Source organism: Artibeus jamaicensis, unplaced genomic scaffold (assembly GCF_021234435.1).
Source record: "Artibeus jamaicensis isolate MK-2021 breed Jamaican fruit bat unplaced genomic scaffold, CSHL_Jam_final contig_241, whole genome shotgun sequence".
NCBI classification, from domain to species: Eukaryota; Metazoa; Chordata; class Mammalia; order Chiroptera; family Phyllostomidae; genus Artibeus; species Artibeus jamaicensis.
In genome coordinates, this window is record NW_026521509.1 from 8,071,286 (window position 1) to 8,091,302 (window position 20,017).

General features: G+C 39.8%; 1 protein-coding gene across 1 annotated transcript; it reads right to left on the minus strand.

Annotated features, from left to right (window-relative positions):
• Positions 1-1,863: 1,863 nt before the first annotated feature.
• LOC119039454 (cysteinyl leukotriene receptor 2-like) lies at positions 1,864-18,841 on the minus strand. Its single transcript, XM_037132208.2, has 5 exons — positions 18,614-18,841; positions 17,186-17,226; positions 15,141-15,194; positions 14,107-14,148; positions 1,864-3,395 (listed from the first exon to the last, which is right to left on the minus strand). Exons 1-5 carry the CDS (start codon positions 18,839-18,841, stop codon positions 2,708-2,710), a joined length of 1,053 nt encoding a protein of 350 aa, XP_036988103.2. The 3' UTR covers positions 1,864-2,707.
• Positions 18,842-20,017: the final 1,176 nt, after the last annotated feature.

Sequence of the window (20,017 nt, forward strand, 5' to 3'; positions counted from 1 at the left end):
ACATTGAGCATTTCTTCATATGTCAGTTGGCCATTTGTGTGTCCTCTTTAGAAAAGTATCTATTCAGATCCTTTGCCCAATTTTTAATTAGATTATTTGTTTTAGTGTTGAGCTGTGTCCTTTAATATTTTGGATATTATAAAGCCCTTTTCAGATGTATCATTGGTGAATATGTTTTCCCATTCAGTGGGTTCCCTTTTCATTTTGTTTTGGGTTTCTTTTGCTGTGCAAATACCTTTTATTAGATGTGATCTAATTGTTTAATTTTTGTTTTGCTTTCATTGCTGAAGGAGATTCAATTTTGGAGAATTGTGTGTTTCTAGGAACTTACTCATTTCATTCAGACACTTCAATTTGCTGGCAAAAACTTGTTCATAACATTTTCTTACAATCCTTTGTGTTTCTGTGGTGTCCATTGTTATTTCTAGTCTTTCGTTTCTGATTTTACTCATCTGAATCCTCACTTTTTTATTCTGATACATCTAATTAAATGTTTGTCAATTTTGTTTACCTTTTCAAAGAACCATCTCATGGTTTCTTTGATCTCTTGTATTACTTTTTTAGACTCTAATTTATTTATTTCTGCTTTGATCTTTATTTCCTTTCTTCTACTCACTCAGTGCTTTGTTTGTTGTCCTGTTTCAAGATTTTATTTTTAGAGAGAGAAGAAGGCAGAAAGTGAGGGAGAGATACATTGATCTGTTGCTCCTCTTACACACCCCATTAGGGGACTGAGCCCACAACCCTGGCATGTGCCCCTCAATCTGTGGAATGATGCCCAACCAACTGAGCCACATTGGTCAGAGCCTTTTTCTAATTCTTTTATGTATAAAGTTAAATTGTTTATTTGTGATTTTTCTTGCTTCTTGAAGTATGTCTATATTGCTATGAATTTTCCTCTCCAGATGGCTTTCACTGTATCAAATAGATTTGAAGTTTTGTGTTCATTTTATCTCAATAAAACTTTTTAGTTGTTCCTTAATCTCATTGTTGACCTATTCATTGTTTAGTAACATGTCATTTAGCCTCCACATCTGTGTATTTTTCAGGTTTTTCTTTGTAATTGATTTCTACTTTCAGGACATTGTGGTTGGAGAAGATGTCTGATATGATTTCAATCTTCTTGAATTTATCAGGACTAGTTTAACTATCTCTCAAGATGTGGTTTATTCTCAGAATGTTCCATGTGCACTTAAAAAATGTATATTCTGTGCTTTGAGGTGAAATGCTCCGTAAATATCATTTAGAACCATATAGTCTAATGTATTATATAGGCTGCTGATTCCTTGTTGATTTTTTTAAATGGAAGACCTATCCATTGATGTCAAAGGAGTGGTAAAATTCTCTACTTAGACTGCATTGCTATCAGCTTCTCCTATATGTCCACCAAGACTTTTTAAATATATTTACCTGTTTTTGTCATTGCTGCTGGGTACACATATGTTTACAAGGGTTATGCCCTCTACTTGGATTGATCCCTTCATCATTATGTAATGTCTTTCTTCGTCTTTTGTTATGGACTTTGTTTTGAAGTCTATTTTGTTTGACACAAGTATTGCTACTGCAGCTTACTTTTTTTCTTATCTTTTTTTTCCATTGGCATGAACTCTCTTTTTTCCATCCCTTTACTTTCAGTGTGTGTGTACCTTTTGTTCTGAGGTGGGCCTTTTGTAGGCAGCATATATGTGGCTCTTATTTTCTTATCCATTCAACTACTCTACATTTTTTCAATGGAGTATTTGACCCATTTATTTTTTTAATAATTATTAATAGGTACTTAATTATTACCATTTTGTTTTTTTTCAAAGAGTTTATTCATTTATCTTTTTTTAAGACTTTATTTATTTATCTTTAGAGGGGAAGGGAAGGAGAGAGGGAGAGAAATATCAATGTATGGTTGCCTCTCATGGGTCCCCTGTTGGGAACTGGCCTGCAACCCAAGCATGTGCCCTGACTGGGAATCAAACTGTGATCCCTTAGTTCACAGGCCCACGCTCAATCCACTGACCTACACCAGCCAGGGTGCCATTTTGTTATTTATACCTATGTTCCTCTCTTTTCTTTCTTTCTTCTTCTTGAATGAGTCACTTTAACATTTGCTGTAAGAGTAGTTTAGAGACAATAAATTCACTTACGTTATGCTTGTTTGGTAAGTTCTTTCTCCTGTAATTTAAATGATACCCTTTTTGGGTAAAGTAGTCTTGGTTGTCAGTCCTCACTTTTCTGTTCCAGAATGACTCAGTAAAAAAATCAGTATTGGTCAGGGTTCTCCAGAGAAACAAAACCAATAGGATATGTATTTTTTCATGTTTATTCTTTAAGTAACTGACTCACATGATTGTGGGGTCTAGAAAGTCCAAATTTTGTAAAGCAGACAGAAGTTTCAGACAAGAATTGGTGATGGAGTCTTGATTCTAAAATCTGTAAGGCAGATGACCCGCGTGGAAATTCAAACAAGATTTCTATGTTACCAGTCTTGAGGCAGAATTTCTTCTTAACTGTGAAACCTCAGTTGTTTTTCCATAAGAGCTTCGACTGATTAGATGAGGCCCACCAATATTATTAAGGGTGATTTCTTTCACTTAAAGGCAGCTAATCATATATGCATAACGCATCTGCAAAATATCTTCATAGCAACATCTAAATTAGTGTCTGACTAAAGAACTGGGCACCATAGTGTAGTCAAGCTGATATATACAATCAACTATTACAGACTGTTTCGAGGTAAAGCACTGAAATATATTTTATAAAAAAGATACACATTAAAGATCCTTAAAAGTAGTCCAATTGGGTAAATGAATGATTTCAGTAGCTTTGTGGCTCCAAAACAGAAATTTAACAACAACATAATATTCTTATCAATGCCAAGAGAAGAGATGCCAAGTTCTTTGATGCACTCCATCTGATAAAAAAAACACTCAGTAATTACAGTAATCCAGATTATCTTAGAAACCACCCTGGCACTTCTAACTGTTCTTATGTGGCGTGTTTCTGCTGGAAGGAAAGTGATCAGAAAGGCCTCGAGGCTTACGCAGCTGAGTAAAAGTGAACTGATATGTATATTTGCAATCTGGAAATTCTGCCTTAAAGTTGACTGAAAGGAAGACAGTAATACGTTACTCTTTACCACATGTTGAATCATGGCAGAAAAGATGCTTCCAACAACTAACATGTCTGCCTGAGCTATGTTAGAAATAAACACTGCAGTGGACTTTCTGGATACGGCAGGTGACATCAGTATCAATGTGACATACAGACTGGCAAACAGCCCCAACAGAGTGACGATGATGTTTGTAGAAGGTAGGACTAGATACTGGATATATTTGAATGCCAGGTACCTTCGGAAATCTTTCATATGATCTCGATTTGTAAAAGCACTAAATCGGCCAGGATTCCTGTAGTGAAGGAGAAAAAAAAGTTAGATAAGACTGGATATTAACAAAAACTTAAAGTTACTTAACTATGGTTTAGTTCAAGTAATGCACTGTCTTAGCTGGCTGGCATGCCAATATCTTTCTCATGTTTAGACCTGGTTTCACAGTAGGTCATGTTACCACATGAAATTATTTATGGTGGGAATTGATTGCAAAGGCAAAATCCATCTTTTATTTCCATGCTCGCTAAACACAGATTGATATCCTTACTTCATGTTTGATTTCACCCTTCTGATTATTTAGCTTAAGCAAAGAATTAGAAGAAATTTTCCTGCTTGAACAGATGCATGAATCAGTGTCACAGGAAAAAACTTTAGATGGGTATTTGTAGGAAGGTGAGGATTCTTCTTGGTTACCACATGGTTCTATTTATCTATTAAAATATTAGTAACCCGAGAAATGGAATTTGTACAGTAAAGTTTCTTTGTGTGAAATGAGCAAATTATAAGAAAAGTGGGATCTGAAGTGTTCTTCCTTCCTCTAAGCAGAAGCAATGCTCAGAATTACTACAGCTCAAAAATAATTATTCACATTGGGATGCTTCACATTTAGTAAGCAGCATAACTGGAACATCCGCTCTACTCACCTGAATCCTCCTTTATGTCATGTACAGTGTCTAACCCCACACCACCACCAGCATGAGCCTTGTGTGAGGTAGATATCTAAAACATCACAGATGTATTAAACCTCCTCAAGATACATTAAAGGCACAATTCCAATGGCACCCCACCACTCCCTCTGTCCCTGCCTTCTCTTCCTCCCTATCTCTTCCCTCTCTGACCTTCTCTCTCATTAAATTAGTTAGAAATGTTCGTGGGGAGATAGTTAATGTCAGCTTAACTATTGATTTGTCACATTATACAGAAGGTAAATTGGAGATTGTGAGCTGATACAAAATCTGAAGAGCTATATTGTGAGGGAACTTTAACTTGAGAAGCAAGCTACCACCCTGGCTAAGTGTCTCAGTTGGTTGGAGCATTGTCCAGTACATCAAAAGGTTGTGGGTTCAATCCCCAGCCAGAGCGCATGCTTGGGTTGTGGGTTAGATCCGTAGTCAGGGCACATATGGGAGGCGATCAATCACTGTTTCTCTCTCTCTCTTTCCCTCTCCCTTCCTTTCTTTCTAAAATCAATAAATTTATCCTGGAGTCAGGATTTAAAAAGAAGCTACATAAGCATTTTATGTCCCTTATCAATTCTACCCTGATAATAATTACTATGTTTGGTGACAATCCGCAATAATAGCTCCATCCCTGGGACATGCCTGCAGTGTTTCTGATATCAAAGCTTGTAAAACACGTACGAGAATTTTCTATGGATATATTTTATTGCGATGAGAAGTTTTAAGATCTACCATCTTAACAACTTCCAAATATATAACACAGTATTATTATTTTTATTTTATTGTGGCTGAACACAGTATTATTAATTGTAGTCTCCATGTTGTACATTACATCAGCAGGACCTAATTATTTTATAATTGGAAGTTTGTATCCTTTGACCACCTTTACTCATTTTGCCTTTCTCCCACCTCTGACAACTAATGATTTGTTCTCTGCATCTATAATTTTAGGGTTTTTAACATTATAAATGTAAATGAGGTCATACAGCATTTATCTTTCTCTGGTTTATTCCACTTAGCATAATACACTACAGATCCATCCATGTTGTCACAAATGGCAAATTTCCTTCTTGTGAATGAGTAGTATTTATATGTATATACTCCCAAAATTACCCTCAAAATGACCCAGACTGAAATACTCAGAAATTTAAAAACCTTTATAACCTTATTCATGATATTGACTTTCAAAAAGCAAAATGAAACAATTTACCACCGACTTTTAAATACTATATATGAGAAAGGGTATAAGCTAATTGTTTATTCATTCTTTATCCATTCATCCATTGAGGGACACAGGTTGCTCTCATGTTTTAGCTATTGTAAATAATGTGACAATGAACATGAATGTGTAGATGACTTTTTGAGTTTTAATTTTTTTGAGAAAAGTCCATACTGTTTTCCATCGTGGCTGCACCAGTTTATATCCCTACCAACGGTGCATGACAGTTCCCTTTTCTCCACATCCTCACCAACACTCGTAGTTTCTTCTCTTTTTGGTAATAGCCATTTTATCAGGTGTGAAGCAATCCCTCATTGTGGTTCTAATTTGCATTTCCCCGATGATTAGTGATGTTGAGCATCTTTTCATGTATCTGTTGGCTATCTGTATGTCCTCCTTGGAAAAATGTCTATTCAGGTCATCTGCTTATTTTTTAATCAGATTGCTTTGTCCCCAAGATGTATGTCTAGGTTACAATATCTACAGGGGTCACAAATTCAAATGCCTTCAGGTTCCAGAAAGCCAATCTATAATAAATGAGTAACATCTTATCCAAAGGGAACAGTTCATCAGCTCCAGCTTATTGTAGCCATTTAATGGTTAACCTCTTTGTTATTTTAGGAGCCACAAGTCAGACTCTTAGGTGAGATCAGTCAAAGTTTTAATGAGGGCAATTAATTGAAATTTGTTTGGCATTTTGTTTTCTGTAGTCTTCATACCATGTGGGCCAGATAAGGCCCAGCCACCACTCTGCACTTTTTGGTGTTGACCCTGATAATCTCATACCCAAGAAAGAAACATCACTGGAGTTCTTAAACCATCAGTCACAGTAAATTCTGCATCTAAACCAAATGAGGGAGGGGAAGAAGGAAAGGAATTATCCTTTATTGAACACCTCATACATTCCAGGCATTGTGCTCAGTCCTGTATTTTCTTTGAATATTTTAAATTGCTCTATGAGTTATAGGTACTCTTATCTTCGACATTTTACAGATGAAAGAAAACTAAACCTTAGAGACGTTAAGTAACTGAAAGTCCCATTTGACTAAGAAGTGATGGAATGGTAGAATCCAGGCTTGTCTGGCTAGCAAACTTCTCTTCCTTCCTGTCCTAACAGGTTGTTTATTCCGAGTTAATAGGAGCTTACACCTGGGCTCCTTTTGTAAATGTGAGTCATAAACTGGGGTATCAATACTCAAAGATAAAAAAATCAAACTTGCTATTTTTCTTTTCTCCCCACCTTTAAAGTCATTAATACCCATTTTCATTATTATTGAAAACACCATCATTAAGAAAACACCAAATCTGCTCTGGCTGGTGTGGCTCAGTGGATTGAGTGCTGGCCTGTGAACCAAAGGGTCTCTGGTTTGATTCCCAGTCAGGGTTCATGCCTGGGTTGCAGGCCAGGTTCCCAGAAGAAGGCGCGAGAGAAGCAACCATACATTGATGTCCCTCTCCCTCTCTTTCTTCCTCCCTTCCCCTCTCTCTAAAAGTAAAGAAACAAAATCTTTTAGGAAAAAAGAAAACACCAATTCCCATAAAACAGGGTCTCTACTGACTCTGTTTTCAAATCTCATGTGATTTAAATTCTAGTTCTTTTCCCTAAGGCAAAAATCTTGAAGTGTTTATATTCATCTTGTTGTGGAAAAGAAACTCATTCTATCCATTCTTTCTCTGTGGGTGGAGTAGTTATTAGGCAGCCAAGATCATACATTAGAGCCAAGTTCTCAGGCAGCTTTTCTAATTAGCTGATTTTACAAGCAAACCTTCCCCTCTCTGCCTCTCTCCACCAATATCCCACACCACCACCTTTCATATATATGTGGGTAATAATTACTAACCATTAATTAACCTCAAAGAGATTAAATGTTCCCCTTACCTGTTACCCTCAATGATAACCACAATTAACCGGCAATTAACTCTAGAAACTCAGAGGGGAAAATCACCCACAAAATGACCCACACAGAAATACCAAGACCTTTAAAAAGTTTTATTGCCGTATTCATGTGATTGACTTTCAAAGCAGAACAAAAGCAAACAATTAACCAGTGAATTTTGAAGACTATATATAAGGATGTGTGCTAATTGATTTGTTGTTTAAACGATGCCTTTCGTCTATGTTCTGTAGTTTTTCAATGATACAATTGAATCAAAGAATTCACTGGGTAGGGCCACTGATCATCAGTAAGCCTGCCCCCCACCAAATCCACTAGGCCGAGCTGGATGTAATCTCTAAAGCAACGGGACATTGGCTGTCACTAGGAAATTCTATACAGACACAGAGAAAATCTAATGAGCACCTACGTGGTGAGAACTGTCAAAGTCAATTTCATATTGAACCAGGCTGAGAGCCAGGAGAGAAAGAGAATATATTTTACAAAAGATTTTATTTATTTATTTTCAGAGAGAAGGGAAGTGAGAGAGAAAGAGAGGGAGAGAAACACTGATTGGTTGCCGCTCACATGCCCCCAACTGGGGACCTGACCCACAATCCAGGCATGTGCCCTGACCAGGAATTGAACCGGCGACCCTTTGCTTCGCAGGCTGGCACTCAATCCACTGAGCCACACCAGCCAGGGTGAGAATACATCTTATATACACAAGGAATTGATAGGACTTGAGTTACTGGCGTCTTTCAGGGAAACATATATTAAGCACCAAGTAAGAGTTCTGCCACATGAAAGTAAGCCCCACAGTGGATGCAAAGGTGATTAAAATGTACTATCATGCTCCCAAGTATGTTTTCAAATACCTGATGCAATGGAGACCTCAGTCAAAGGCTACTTTGAAACCTTGACTAATAATTGTATCGGGTTCCCAAGGCTAGAATCAGGAGGAAAGTCTCCCTTATGGCTATGGCTGTGGAAATTATAATGCAGTTTTCAGGCCTGGGTGGTATAATTCAGTGGATTGAGTACTGGCCTGTGAACCAAAAGGTCACTGGTTTAATTCCCAGTCAGGGCACATGCCTGGGAATTGCAGGCCAGGTCCCCAGTAGGGGGTGTTCGAGAGGTAGCCACACACTGGTATTTCTCTCCCTTGCTTTCTCCTGCCCTTCCCCTCTGTCTAAAAATAAATAAATAAAATCTTTTAAAAAACAATACACTTTTTAAAGATTTTCCCAGGAAAAGTCAGAAAAAAATAAAGAGTGGTAGCAGTGAAAGTCTCTCCACATGTCTCCCAATCTGATACTGTCTGGGGGTCATTCTAAAGAAAAACTATTAAGAAGATTATCTCCAATGTTATCAGCTTACACTTTCAAAACCTCTTCTTCACTTAGACACTAAAATAAAAAATGCACTGTTCCCTAGCACACTCCATCACGCTTCCTTCACTTCAAACCTTTGTTCACATCATTTTCTCTGATTAGGTCATTCTCCAACAGTACCCATGTTTCAAAATCTGTAACAAGTGCTACCTATGTATCAATGCATGAAGCCTTCCCTGGTACCCACACATTCCCCTGTGTGCGCATGCCCTAGCTGGTTTCATTTTCGTTTCCTTAGAACCTTTGATGGTCGGGACTAGATATATTCCTTATCTTTGCATAACTCTCTACTGTCTATTATTTCTCTCCCCAGACTTATTTTCCTAATGAAAGAGATATCAAAGTCATCAACTGAAAATGAGGACACAGGCATTGTGTAGGGGCCTTAAAGAAAGTGGCAAAAATTAATCTGAGAAGTTAAAACCCTTTTACCTCCCTCAACTCCCTTACCCATTCACCCCTACCTACCAAACTATCTGCATCCATATCAACCTTTACCTCCTTTTCCCCGATCTTAAATAGGTAGATGTTTTCCTTCTTACTTGAACCAATTCTCCCTCAACTTCCCTCTGGGCCCTCTTCTCCCTAACCCACAGATGACAAACAAAAGGCCCGAGGGCCGAATCCAGCCCCTCCACCTTGTTTTATCTGCCTGGCACCTTGTTTCTACTCAGTAGCAGTACCGAGCTCTTGCTTAACAGTTCAGGAGTAGCTACATTCACACAGTCCTAACATTACATTCGGCCCTTTGAAGGCAACCACAAGGCTGAGGCTGATGTGGACCGTGGTGAAAATGAGTTTGAATCACCACTTGCTCCTCACTTCAATCTCTGGCTGCCACCTCCAACATTTCAATGGCACTGCCTCATAATCACTTGTTAAATGTAATGTTTTTTTTTTCAATTCTTCTATTAATAGACTTCCTCACTGCATTTGACACTCATGATTATTCCTTCCATATCGATAAATTGTATTCTCTGACTTCCCACGATGCCACGTTCTCAGGGGTCTCTGACATTCTGTTCTCTGCCTCCTTCACTGACTCCTGATCTTAACTTGCTCCTAAAAATGTTAATGTTCCCTAGCATTGCATCACCAGTACATTTCCTTTTCCTAGCTACGCATTCTTATGTAATCCTCTACCTTAAAAAATAGAGAAGCCTTTAGAGAACTAGCCATCAGAGAGATGCAGATTAAAACCATAATGAGATAACACCTCACACCTGTCAGAATGGCCATCATAACCAAATCAACAAACATCAAATGCTGGCTACATGTGGAGAAAAAGGGAACCCTAGTGCACTATGTGTGGGAATGCAGACTGGTGCAGCCACTGTGGAAAGCAGTGGCTATGGAATACCCTCAGAAAACTAAAAATGGAAGTGCTTTATTACCCAGTGATCCCACTGCAGGGAATATATCCAAAGGAACCCAAAACACTAATTCAAATGAATATATTCACCCCTATGTTCATTGCGGCTTTACTTACAATACCCAACATTTGGAAGCAACAGAAGTGTCAGTAGATGAGGGGATAAAAAAGCTGTGGTACATTTACGCAATGGAGTACTATCCAGCTCTCTCAAAAAAATGAAATGTTACCTTTTGTGACAGCATGATGGGTCTGGAGAACATGATGCTAAGTGAGATAAGCCAGTCAGAAGAAGACAAATACCATATGATTTAATTCATATGTGGAATCTAATGAACAAACTGAACTAACGAAGTGGAGATAAACTGCACTACAAGGAACAGACTGAGAACTGTCAGCAAGGAGGAGGTAAGGGGCTGGGTGAGAAGGGTGAAGGGATTAAGAAAAGAAAAAAAAAAGAAAGAACAATTCATACAGGCAGACAACAATATGGCAATTACCAGAGGGAAGAGAAATGGAGAGAGGGCAGAGAGGATAAAGGGAGGATAAATGGTGATGGAAGGAGATGACCTGGGGTAGTGAATGCACAGTACGATATACAGATGATGTGTCATACAATTGTACACCTGAAAACTATATAATTTTACTAACCAATATCACTGCAATAAATTCAATTTTTAAAAAAGATGTCCCTTTTAAGCTTCAGAGCCAAAGATCCATCTGCCTGCTAGATCTCTCTACTTAGCTGTTTTAAAGGTACTTCAACCCAGAGAAACCTCTAAGTCACTTCTGACTCTACCTTCTTTTTCACTGTCCCCTCCAGGCTTGAGTTCAATCAAAATCTCACCAATTTTACCTCATAGACACTTTTTAAACCTTTTTCCCCTTATCTCTTCCATCTTTTCCACCTTTACTTCCACTACCCTGGTTCAGGACTTCACCAATGCACACCCGGATTATGGCAACAGCTGCTTATCTGGCCTTTTGGAATCCAAACCTGCCTCCTCAACTTTAAAAGTGAAGTGGCTACGTGCCTGTACACTGGAGCCACAGTCCAAATGCTGCCTCTGCCATTTACTAGCTGTGTGCTACTGGACAAGTTACTTAATCTTCCCATGCCAGTTTTTTCACCTGCACAATATAAAGAAGAATAGCACCTAGTTCACAGGGATATCATAAGCATTCATTGTGTTAATGTACAAATAAGGCCCACAGAGCTATGCCAAACATAGCAGGGGCTACATAAATGGGGGCTATTCTTTTTTTTATTGATTATGCTGTTACAGTTGTTCTATTCCCCCCTTCATTCCCCTCCACCCTACCCCCCTTCCCCACCATTACCCCCCCTTTAGTTTATGACCATGTGTCTCAAGTTCTTTACATTCTATATTTCCCATGCTATTCTTGCCCCCCCATCTATTTTATATCTACTCTCTATGCTACTTATTTTCTGTACCTTCTCCCCCCATCTCCTCCTCCCACTCCCCTGTTGATAACCTCCTTGAGATCTTCATTTCTATGTTTCCACTCCTGATCTAGCTGTCCTTTTAGTTTGCTTTCGTTTTAGGTGTGGTTGTTAATAACTGTGAGTTTGTTGTCCTTTCACTGTTCATGTTTCTTTAACTTCTTTTTCTTAGATAAGTCCCTTTAACATTTCATATAATAAGGGCTTGGTGATGATGAACTCCTTCAATTTGATCTTATCTGAGAAGCACTTTATCTGTCCTTCCATTCTAAACGAAAGTTTTGCTGGATAGAGCAATCTTGGTTGTAGGTCTTTGGATTTCATGACTTGGAATACCTCTTTCCAGCCCCTTCTTGCCTGTAAGGTCTCTTTTGAGAAATCTGCTGACAGTCTGATGAGGACTCCTTTGTAGGTGACTGTCCCCTTAGCTCTTGCTGCTTCTAGGATTCTCTCCTTCATTTTAATCTTGGCTAATGTAATGATGATGTGCCTTGGTGTGTTCCTTCTTGGGTCCAACTTCTTTGGGACTCTCTGAGCTTCCTGGATTTCCTGGAAGTCTATTTCCTTTGCCAGCTTGGGGAAATTCTCCTTTATTATTTGTTCAAATAAGTTTTCCACTGGTGGCTGTGCCTTTCCCCCTTCTGGTACCCCTATAATTCGGATGTTGGAGCATTTAAAGATGTCCTGGAGGTTCCTAAGACTCTCCTCATTTCTTTGAATTCTTGCTTCCTGACTCTTTTCTGTTTGGCCATTATTTGCTTTCTTCTGGTCCACTCCATTGATTTGAGTCCCAGTTTCCTTTTCATTGCTATTGGTGTCCTGTGCAATTCCATTCATTTCAATTAGTTTCGCCTTCATATATTTGTCTAATTTGTTGGTATAATCAACCAGTTCTGTGAGGATCCTGATGACCAGTGTTTTAAACTGTGCGTCTGAGAGTTTTGCTATTTCTTCATCGCTTAGATCTATGGGCTTTGGGGCTTTGAGATCTTCTTGCGACATTTTTGGTCTGTTCTGGCCCTTTAAGTGTGAGAAGCAGTGCCTTGGACTCCCAGGTCGCTGGGTTGTGACGCTGTATGTGGGGGCGTGGTCAGAGCGGGGAAATGGCGGCACCCTCTACTGCCGCTTGCCACGGGGACCAGCCGGGCCCCGGTCCAACTGCCCACTCCCTCGCCTGTCCGCTCGCGCACAAATGGGTGACCATAGTCAACACGCAGCACCACTTCCCCGCAGTCTCCTCCGCGGTCGCTCGCCTGGTGGCTCGCTCGGTGGCTCACTAGGTCCAACCCTGCGCCTGGATTCCGCGAGTCTGGATTCCGTGCGTCTGGATTCCGTGCCTGAGTACGTCTGACCGAGTCCTCCTGTGCAACCCGTCACCAGCTGCTGGTTTCGCCCCTTACCGGTCAGGCTGAAGAATTTGTTGTTAACGGACTTCCGAAAAGTTCAATTTTCTGTGTTCTGGCTGTGTTTTCTGTTGCTAATATTTAGTTGTCTCTAAACTTGGTTGTGTGAGAAGGCACGGCACATCCACCTATGCCCCCATCTTGGCAGAAGTCTTGGGTTCTTCTTTTTTCGGGGCTATTCTTAATAGACTAAAAACATGATCAGATAACTCCACCACTCAAAGTCCCTCAATGGTGTCCATGCCCTAAAATACATAATCTAGGCTCTTAAGCATGGAGCTTTGGAACCTTCCTTGCCTACCTCTCCTGGCCTATTTTATCACCCTGTGTCTGAAATCTTACCTTTCAATACACAATACCTCAAAGATCCACACACATGCTATGTCATTTTTTCCCACATAACTCTGTTTACACTGTCCCTTCCCTTGAAATGCCTTTCCTCTTACTCTTCACTTGAGTTCCTAATTCTCAGCCCCTAAAGTCCTCATTACTAATAGTATTTCAAGCGTAACTGAGTAATTCTAGGGAACAGGAATTTTGGACAGTTCGTAAGGCTGTAGATGGTAAAAAATTGGGTTGCTTCTATTTGTCATGTATGCCCTGAGAATCCCTCATATTAAAAATAAACCGTTAGTTGGTAACAAATGATTTCAGCTAATGTTCAATAATGGTACTTAGAGTAAAAGTTTATAATGAAAAACATCGGATTCTGCATCACTTCTCCCAGGCTGGGTTAGGGGTGCCTGTTTTGTGTTCCCGTACTTTTTCACGTATATCTATCCATGGTTCTTCCTCATGGATTTACAATTATCTGCTTACTTGTACCTCCCTAAAAAGTGAGTCCCTTTTGGACAGGAAGGGGTCTTATGATAGGTGACTATCATAGTGCCAATCTCATAACAAGTACTCATAAATTGTGATGAATGAATGAATATCCAGGGGCATCGCTTTAGGTTCCTTAATCATTCATTCAACACACCTTGACCAGGTGCCTTTATGTGGCAGTGAACAGCTGTGCACAGCAGTAAATACATGAATATGAATGAAAGTCTGTCTGGCTAAGTATGGGGAAGACGGACAAGTCCACAGGTAATTGCAGGGTGATAAGAACTATAGACCCATAGTAGTAAATGATTTCCACCACCAACCTCTCCCTGCACCTTCTGTCTTTTCATTCTGGACTATTCCTGAAGTACCACTTTTCATTAATTTCTACCAAGGACATCACTGGCACACGTTTGTAGAAATTAGCACCCAACCTGAAATATTTGCGAGAAAGGTTTATAGAAATTTATAAAGCAAGAAAAAGTATTATATACTTACATCATTTCAGTGACCTTCAGTAACTGGGACAGCAGGAAAACTCTGAGAACAGAAAAGAAATTTTGGTCACTATAAGAGTTTTTTCATCACCATAATTCCATATTTTTAAATAAACACCATAAAATCCTCACCCTTCTCTATGCCTATGTCCAAGGTATAATGTCCCCCCAAAACTGCTAACTCTGAATGATACATACTTTTAAATTTGTACCTAGTCACTATAATTTATTTATTGAACTCACATTTTATAAAGGCCTGCTCTATTTCAGACACTTCAGGTGAGGTAGGGTACAAGACCAAGAAAACCCCCTCCTGCTCTCACCGAACTTAGACTACTGGGAAAAACAGTCAATTTAGGAGTCAACATTATGATGCAGTTAGATAAATGTATTTTGTTTAACATCATGTCCAGACTCATTAAGTCAGACTGGAAAACCATAGGAACTGCCATTCATGGCTTTCATCAGACAATGAACATCACTATGTTTTCAGTAGTGAAATCTGGCCACTGAATCTCATTAATGACTTTCAAACATCTCTGGTAAAGGCATGGCAGGACAGATGGATGGCTAATCTACTTACTTGCAGCAGGGGTGTCAAACTTATTTTCCCCAAGGGCCACATCAGCCTCTTGGGTGCCTTCAAAGGGCCATATGTAACTTTAGGACTGTATAAATGTAACTACTCCTTAACTGTTAAGTGAGAGCTTGGTGCTGTTGCCAGGTAGAAACAAGGTGGAGGGTTGGATTCAGCCTGTGGGCCTTGTGTTTGCCACCTGTGACTTACAGTAATGTGTACACAGTTTCTCTTCTCTGGTTAACCCTGCATTTTAGCACTAGCCTTCTTCCAAGGAAATTCTTAACATTGCCTATAAAACTAATGCTACTCAATTTCAGGAACCCTGGACAGTCTGGGAAAAATATTTGCAATCATAGAAACCTTTGGGGCCAACCTCCCACATCACACCACACAGACATGGAAGTATTCCCTGCCTGAGTCCTCCGCATGGCAGATCACCTGTATTCAGCCCTTACCCTTCTCCTCTTCTTGTTACCGGGGAGAGTTCAGGGGGTAGCCAGTCACTTTCACTGTGTGAGAATAAAAAGGAAATTCAAGATAGCCATACATTTGGATTCTTCCAGCAATGGTTAGGCTTGGTTGAAATGCTTATAAATTTTTTAAGTGCCAGGTGTTTTGTGGCTTCTTTTAAGGTCCCTGAGAATAAGGATAGCACTAAGTATAGGCAGGGCAAGCATCAGATAAAGAATCTAATTTTATGGTTTCTAGGTGTGTCTCTCTTTTCTCACTCAAGCAACTGTCCAAGTTCCCTAATTATCACAGTGCCTGAAATTACACTTGGTGGGGTTTCAGAAGCTTTCCAGTAGCTCTGGCCATAACCCATGTGATTTGATTGAAGAGTGACTCAAAAGGTTCCCCCTTCCCTAAAATCTGTCTCTGGTCAGTCTACAGTAGCACACTAAATTTTATCAGTATATAATTTGGGTAAAAGCAGTAAAGAGCCCTATTATGTCATAAGTTCTAACTTGAAGAAGGAATTCCTTAACTAACTGTGTCAATCCCCACTGCATTGAGGAGGGGAAAAGAGATTTTCAATGCAGCATAAATCAGTAAACATGTATAAAGGGCCCATTATGTGCAAGGTAATGTTTAGGTGGTGGCCATACACAGATGAAAAGACATGGGTTCTATAGCAAGGAACTTACAAGTGGAATATAGATGAGGCTACTGGGTACAATATGAAATACTGTGAAGTAGGAAGCTTAAAAAATAAAGATAATAGCCCTGGCTGGTGTGGCTCAGTGGGTTGAGTGCAAGCCTATGAACCAAAGGGTTGCCAGTTTGATTCCCAGTCAGGGCACATGCCTGGGTTGTGGGCCAGGTCCCCAGTAGGGGGCCACTCAAGAGGCAACCATACATTGATGTTTCTCTCCCTTTCTCCCTCCCTTCCCCTCTGTCTGAAAAGAAATCTTTTTCAAAACCTTTAAAAAATGTTTTAAAAAATAAAGATTAAAAAAGGTAAATAAATGCCCAAGAAAAATATCCCTTCTCATTTTATTGATAAGGACTTGTATCACAAAAGGCAACTGTGGACAAGTCACACCTCACATACTTTCAGCCAACCACACTTACATTTCTTTATTCCCCTTCCCTCCCTTGTTCATTTGAGGCATGGCCAGATTCATAGTTTCCATATAAAAAAAACACAATAACAACAAAAGCTTTCCCCAAGCACAAAAAGTCATAACATTGTATGCCTTTGAACAACAAAAATGGGATTCCATAACTAATACTCTGAGGAAACTGAATTAGAACCGAAAATTTAGTCAGACCACTGCTGTTCATAAGCCTCTACACAGCAGATGCCTTTATCTGGGCCAGGGATGCCACTTCAAAGTCCCCTGTGCGAGTGAGTACGTGCAAATATCGAGTCACATGTTACTTCAGAAAGACGTAGAACTCAGTGACTCCCAACCACACCAAAGCCAAAATATGACTTTTACCAAAAGCAACCTGAAATCTGATCAGGTTCATCTGCACTATTTTTAGTTGTTAAGTTGAATCATGAGAAACCCTCCAGAAAAATAAGAAATGCTTATGATCATTTTATGATGAGGCCAAGCTAATATTTTTTTTCAAGTCAGACTATCTACACATAACAAATGATACTACATGAAGTGTAAATTATGGCCTTGGCCAGAGATAGTAGGACTGACTATACTATTTAAAATACAACCTTTAATCAGTAGTAATTACAGAACAAATAATACTAATATTCAGAATAATGACATGATATCTTACCGTCAATCAGTTTAGAGTCCAGTCACAAAGAACACACACACACACAAATCTGGTAACTAGCTGTGGTAAGTTACAAGAGTTAAGTGCTCAATGACTACACTGGAGTCCAAAAATGTTAGGCAACTGTTATGTTCCCATGTGCTGGCAATTATTTACAGATTTTTCTTCCCAAGTAGCCCTGTATACATGCTTGTAAGCATGAGAGACATGCTCAGTGCTTCTAATGCAGACATGTTTCAAGAGTAGGTGTTATACTTACATGACGGCAGTGGTTCCAACCGGAGACTCTCCCACAGCGGTCTGTGTAGCCCAAATGGCACCAGGGCAGGATTCTCTCTCTTATTCCTTGTAATATGTTTTAGTTGGAAGCAGTGCACTAACTGTTCGATCTACATGGGTCTGTAATAAATTTGCTCACAGCATATTTCACAGGAAATATCTGAATCACCACTGCTAATAACTTTGTGTCATCTGGAAAAAATGATACTTGTATTTTCGCTGCATAACTTAGCAACTTTTTATTTTCCTTCTGAAGACATGAGGAATGCGGTCTTCATTGGTTTGAACACCACCTAAGGTCCTGAACAAGTTAAAGCTTGGCTGCCTTAAATAGTCTGTGAAAGGAGGCAGGCTGTATACATAAGCACACATATAATTAAAATATATTAAAATTGGAAGGTCAAGGTACAATAAGAGTCGTAAGGTTCTGATACCATGAAGTTTGAAAGTTGTTTGGGTATCCATAAGTCCATACCAAGAGATGCAGCTTTTTTTTCTTTTTCTTTTTTGTCCTTTCTTTTCACTCTGTGTGTGAGAAAAGGAGAGAGAGGCAAGAAGTAGGCAAGAAAGGAGAGAATACAAGTAACAACAGACAGTGAACTTTCCCTGAGGTAAGGACTTTTATTCTAGAAGCAAGTTTTTTCAGACTGATTATTCAGTTACAAGCAGATTCCAAATGTTGCCAGCTTCCACAACAGAGTTTGAATAATAACATCCCACCTCATATGTGTGCAGCCCATTAAAGTCCACATGCAGTTTTATAGAAACAAATACATACACACAACCACAACAACTACACACCAGAGCTTGGCACTCATTTTTCAGATGGAAAAACAAGACTTGTGATAAAACTGGAACTCGTGCAAACATTCACGGACTCTTGGTTCTAAACTATTTCTACTAGGGAAGAGGAAGGAGTTAAGTATGAGTTTGCAAGGAGTTGGGGCTAAGGGGCTAAGGGGCCAAGCCCAGAGGGGCAAGCATGGGAGAGCCTGAAAATCTGAAACTGTGAAACAGCGCTATCACATATTTGGGAATCCACAGCCATGATCATTTCCAGAAATACTTCCCTGGTTACAACATATGTAGCAGTTAGTTTCTCAAGATGCACTATTACTTATTTCAGGCTTCATCAACACTTTTCAGAAGATACAATTCTTGCTAAAGCACAGGGTTTGGCAAACAGTTGGGGCTTGCCCTGCCTGACAGTATAATACCTGGTGTTAGGGTGGTTGGTGACGCAAGCTGTGAAAGAATCCACGGAGACAAGAAAAGGCAGCAAGCAAAGTTTTATTCACTTTCCAAGAGTGGAAGGGGCATGGCGTGGAAAGATATAGCAGCATTGAGGGATGTAGACTTTGAGCTTTTATTGGATTATAATTGGATTATAAAAGGGTGCAGAGGTCACCATTGTGTGGCCCCTGGGCTGTTGGGGGCTGTCACACAGGAGATTTCGCTTTGTTCTGCATAAGCTGCAGTTTGTTCCAATGTCATCTCCTGCCCGCAGCTGTGGGGAGCGCTTAGTCACCATTGTGTTCTTGCTTTCCAGTATTTTCCAGTCCCTGAGACAAGCTCTGAAGAGTGAAATGGCGTCGTATTTCACAAGGTCACAGGCCTGCTCTGCAAACAGGGCCATGGTAGCAGTAGAGCCAGTTTTGTCCTTTCACCTAGGGCATAGCAACCTCATACTTAGCGAGAAATACCCTCAGGCTGCTGTGGAAGGGACTGTTGGCCACAGTTGGCTCACAGTTGACTGGTTTGTCCTTGAGGATCTGCTGCTAGGGTATAATCAACTGGTGAACAGACCGCCCCCCCCATGGTCTATTTCAATGCCCAAACTCTGGCAACTGCTCTTTTCTCCCTGACCCATAGCGGAGGAATGGGTCAAAGGAAAACCTGGAAAAAAAAAACCCTCTAAAATTAACCTTCAGAGTATGCCTGGTAGGCAGGTCTGTCAGTAGTTCTAGCATATGAGTTTTCCTTTCTCCATTTTCCTATGTCATTTTATGTTAAGTATTAGAAAGTTCCAGAAAGCCCTAAGTTGCCACCCCACCACACACACAAAGAGAAAGGTCTTATAGATAGTGGGCTTCCTCAGTAATTTGACTGGGATGGATAGTACGTTCTCACTTTCTCCAGAAGGGCTGCTCTGACCATCCCAGATTGAACATCATCACTACCTGTCCCTTCCCTGCCCACAGTCTCTGCTATATTTTTGGTGCCTCTCATTTAGCCTTTATTACTCAACCACTGTGTGGCATGAAAATAACTTTTGTAAGCACTTTATCTTCTCTACGAATGTGCTTGAAGGTCCTTATGGAAGAAACTTTTACTTTTCCACCACTTTCAGTACAATGTTCTAGACATAAAAAGTTCTCATCCTGAGGAATTAATTAAATAGAAGTACTGATTTACAAAATGTGATTGTTTTTGTTAGAGGCAGTGCCATCATCTGACCATGTAAAATATTTTTCCCACATCATTAGGCCATGGGCAAGTCCCTGCCAGAAATCCAAAGAAAAAATCTGATGATTTACTGTTGACCCTGACAGAACTCTCCAGTTTAGGACATCAATTCATATCTGATGAAATAGCCCAGATTTAAACAAACTTCTTTCCCTCTGTCTCTCTGTCTCTCTGTCTCTCCCTCTCTCACACACACACACACACGCGCACACAGAGACTTTATTCCCAGGAGACTATCTGACCTAATTATCCTGGAGGTAAAGTACTAATGAATAATAACATAAAGGATAAAGAACCTCTTACTCTTACCCTTATTCGTTCCCTATTGCCACCATGCACACTAATC

What these genes read in the sequence shown, in the direction of transcription:
- LOC119039454 (XM_037132208.2), bottom strand. Translation starts at nt 18,841, where the DNA reads ATGGCCCTGTTTGCAGAGCAGGCCTGTGACCTTGTGAAATACGACGCC. An exon ending in AGCCCAGGGGCCACACAATG is followed by an intron (nt 17,227 to 18,613) that starts GTGACCTCTGCA and finishes TGGGCTACACAG; the next exon opens with ACCGCTGTGGGAGAGTCTCC. An exon ending in GTAACAAGAAGAGGAGAAGG is followed by an intron (nt 14,149 to 15,140) that starts GTAAGGGCTGAA and finishes TTCTGTTCTCAG; the next exon opens with AGTTTTCCTGCTGTCCCAGT.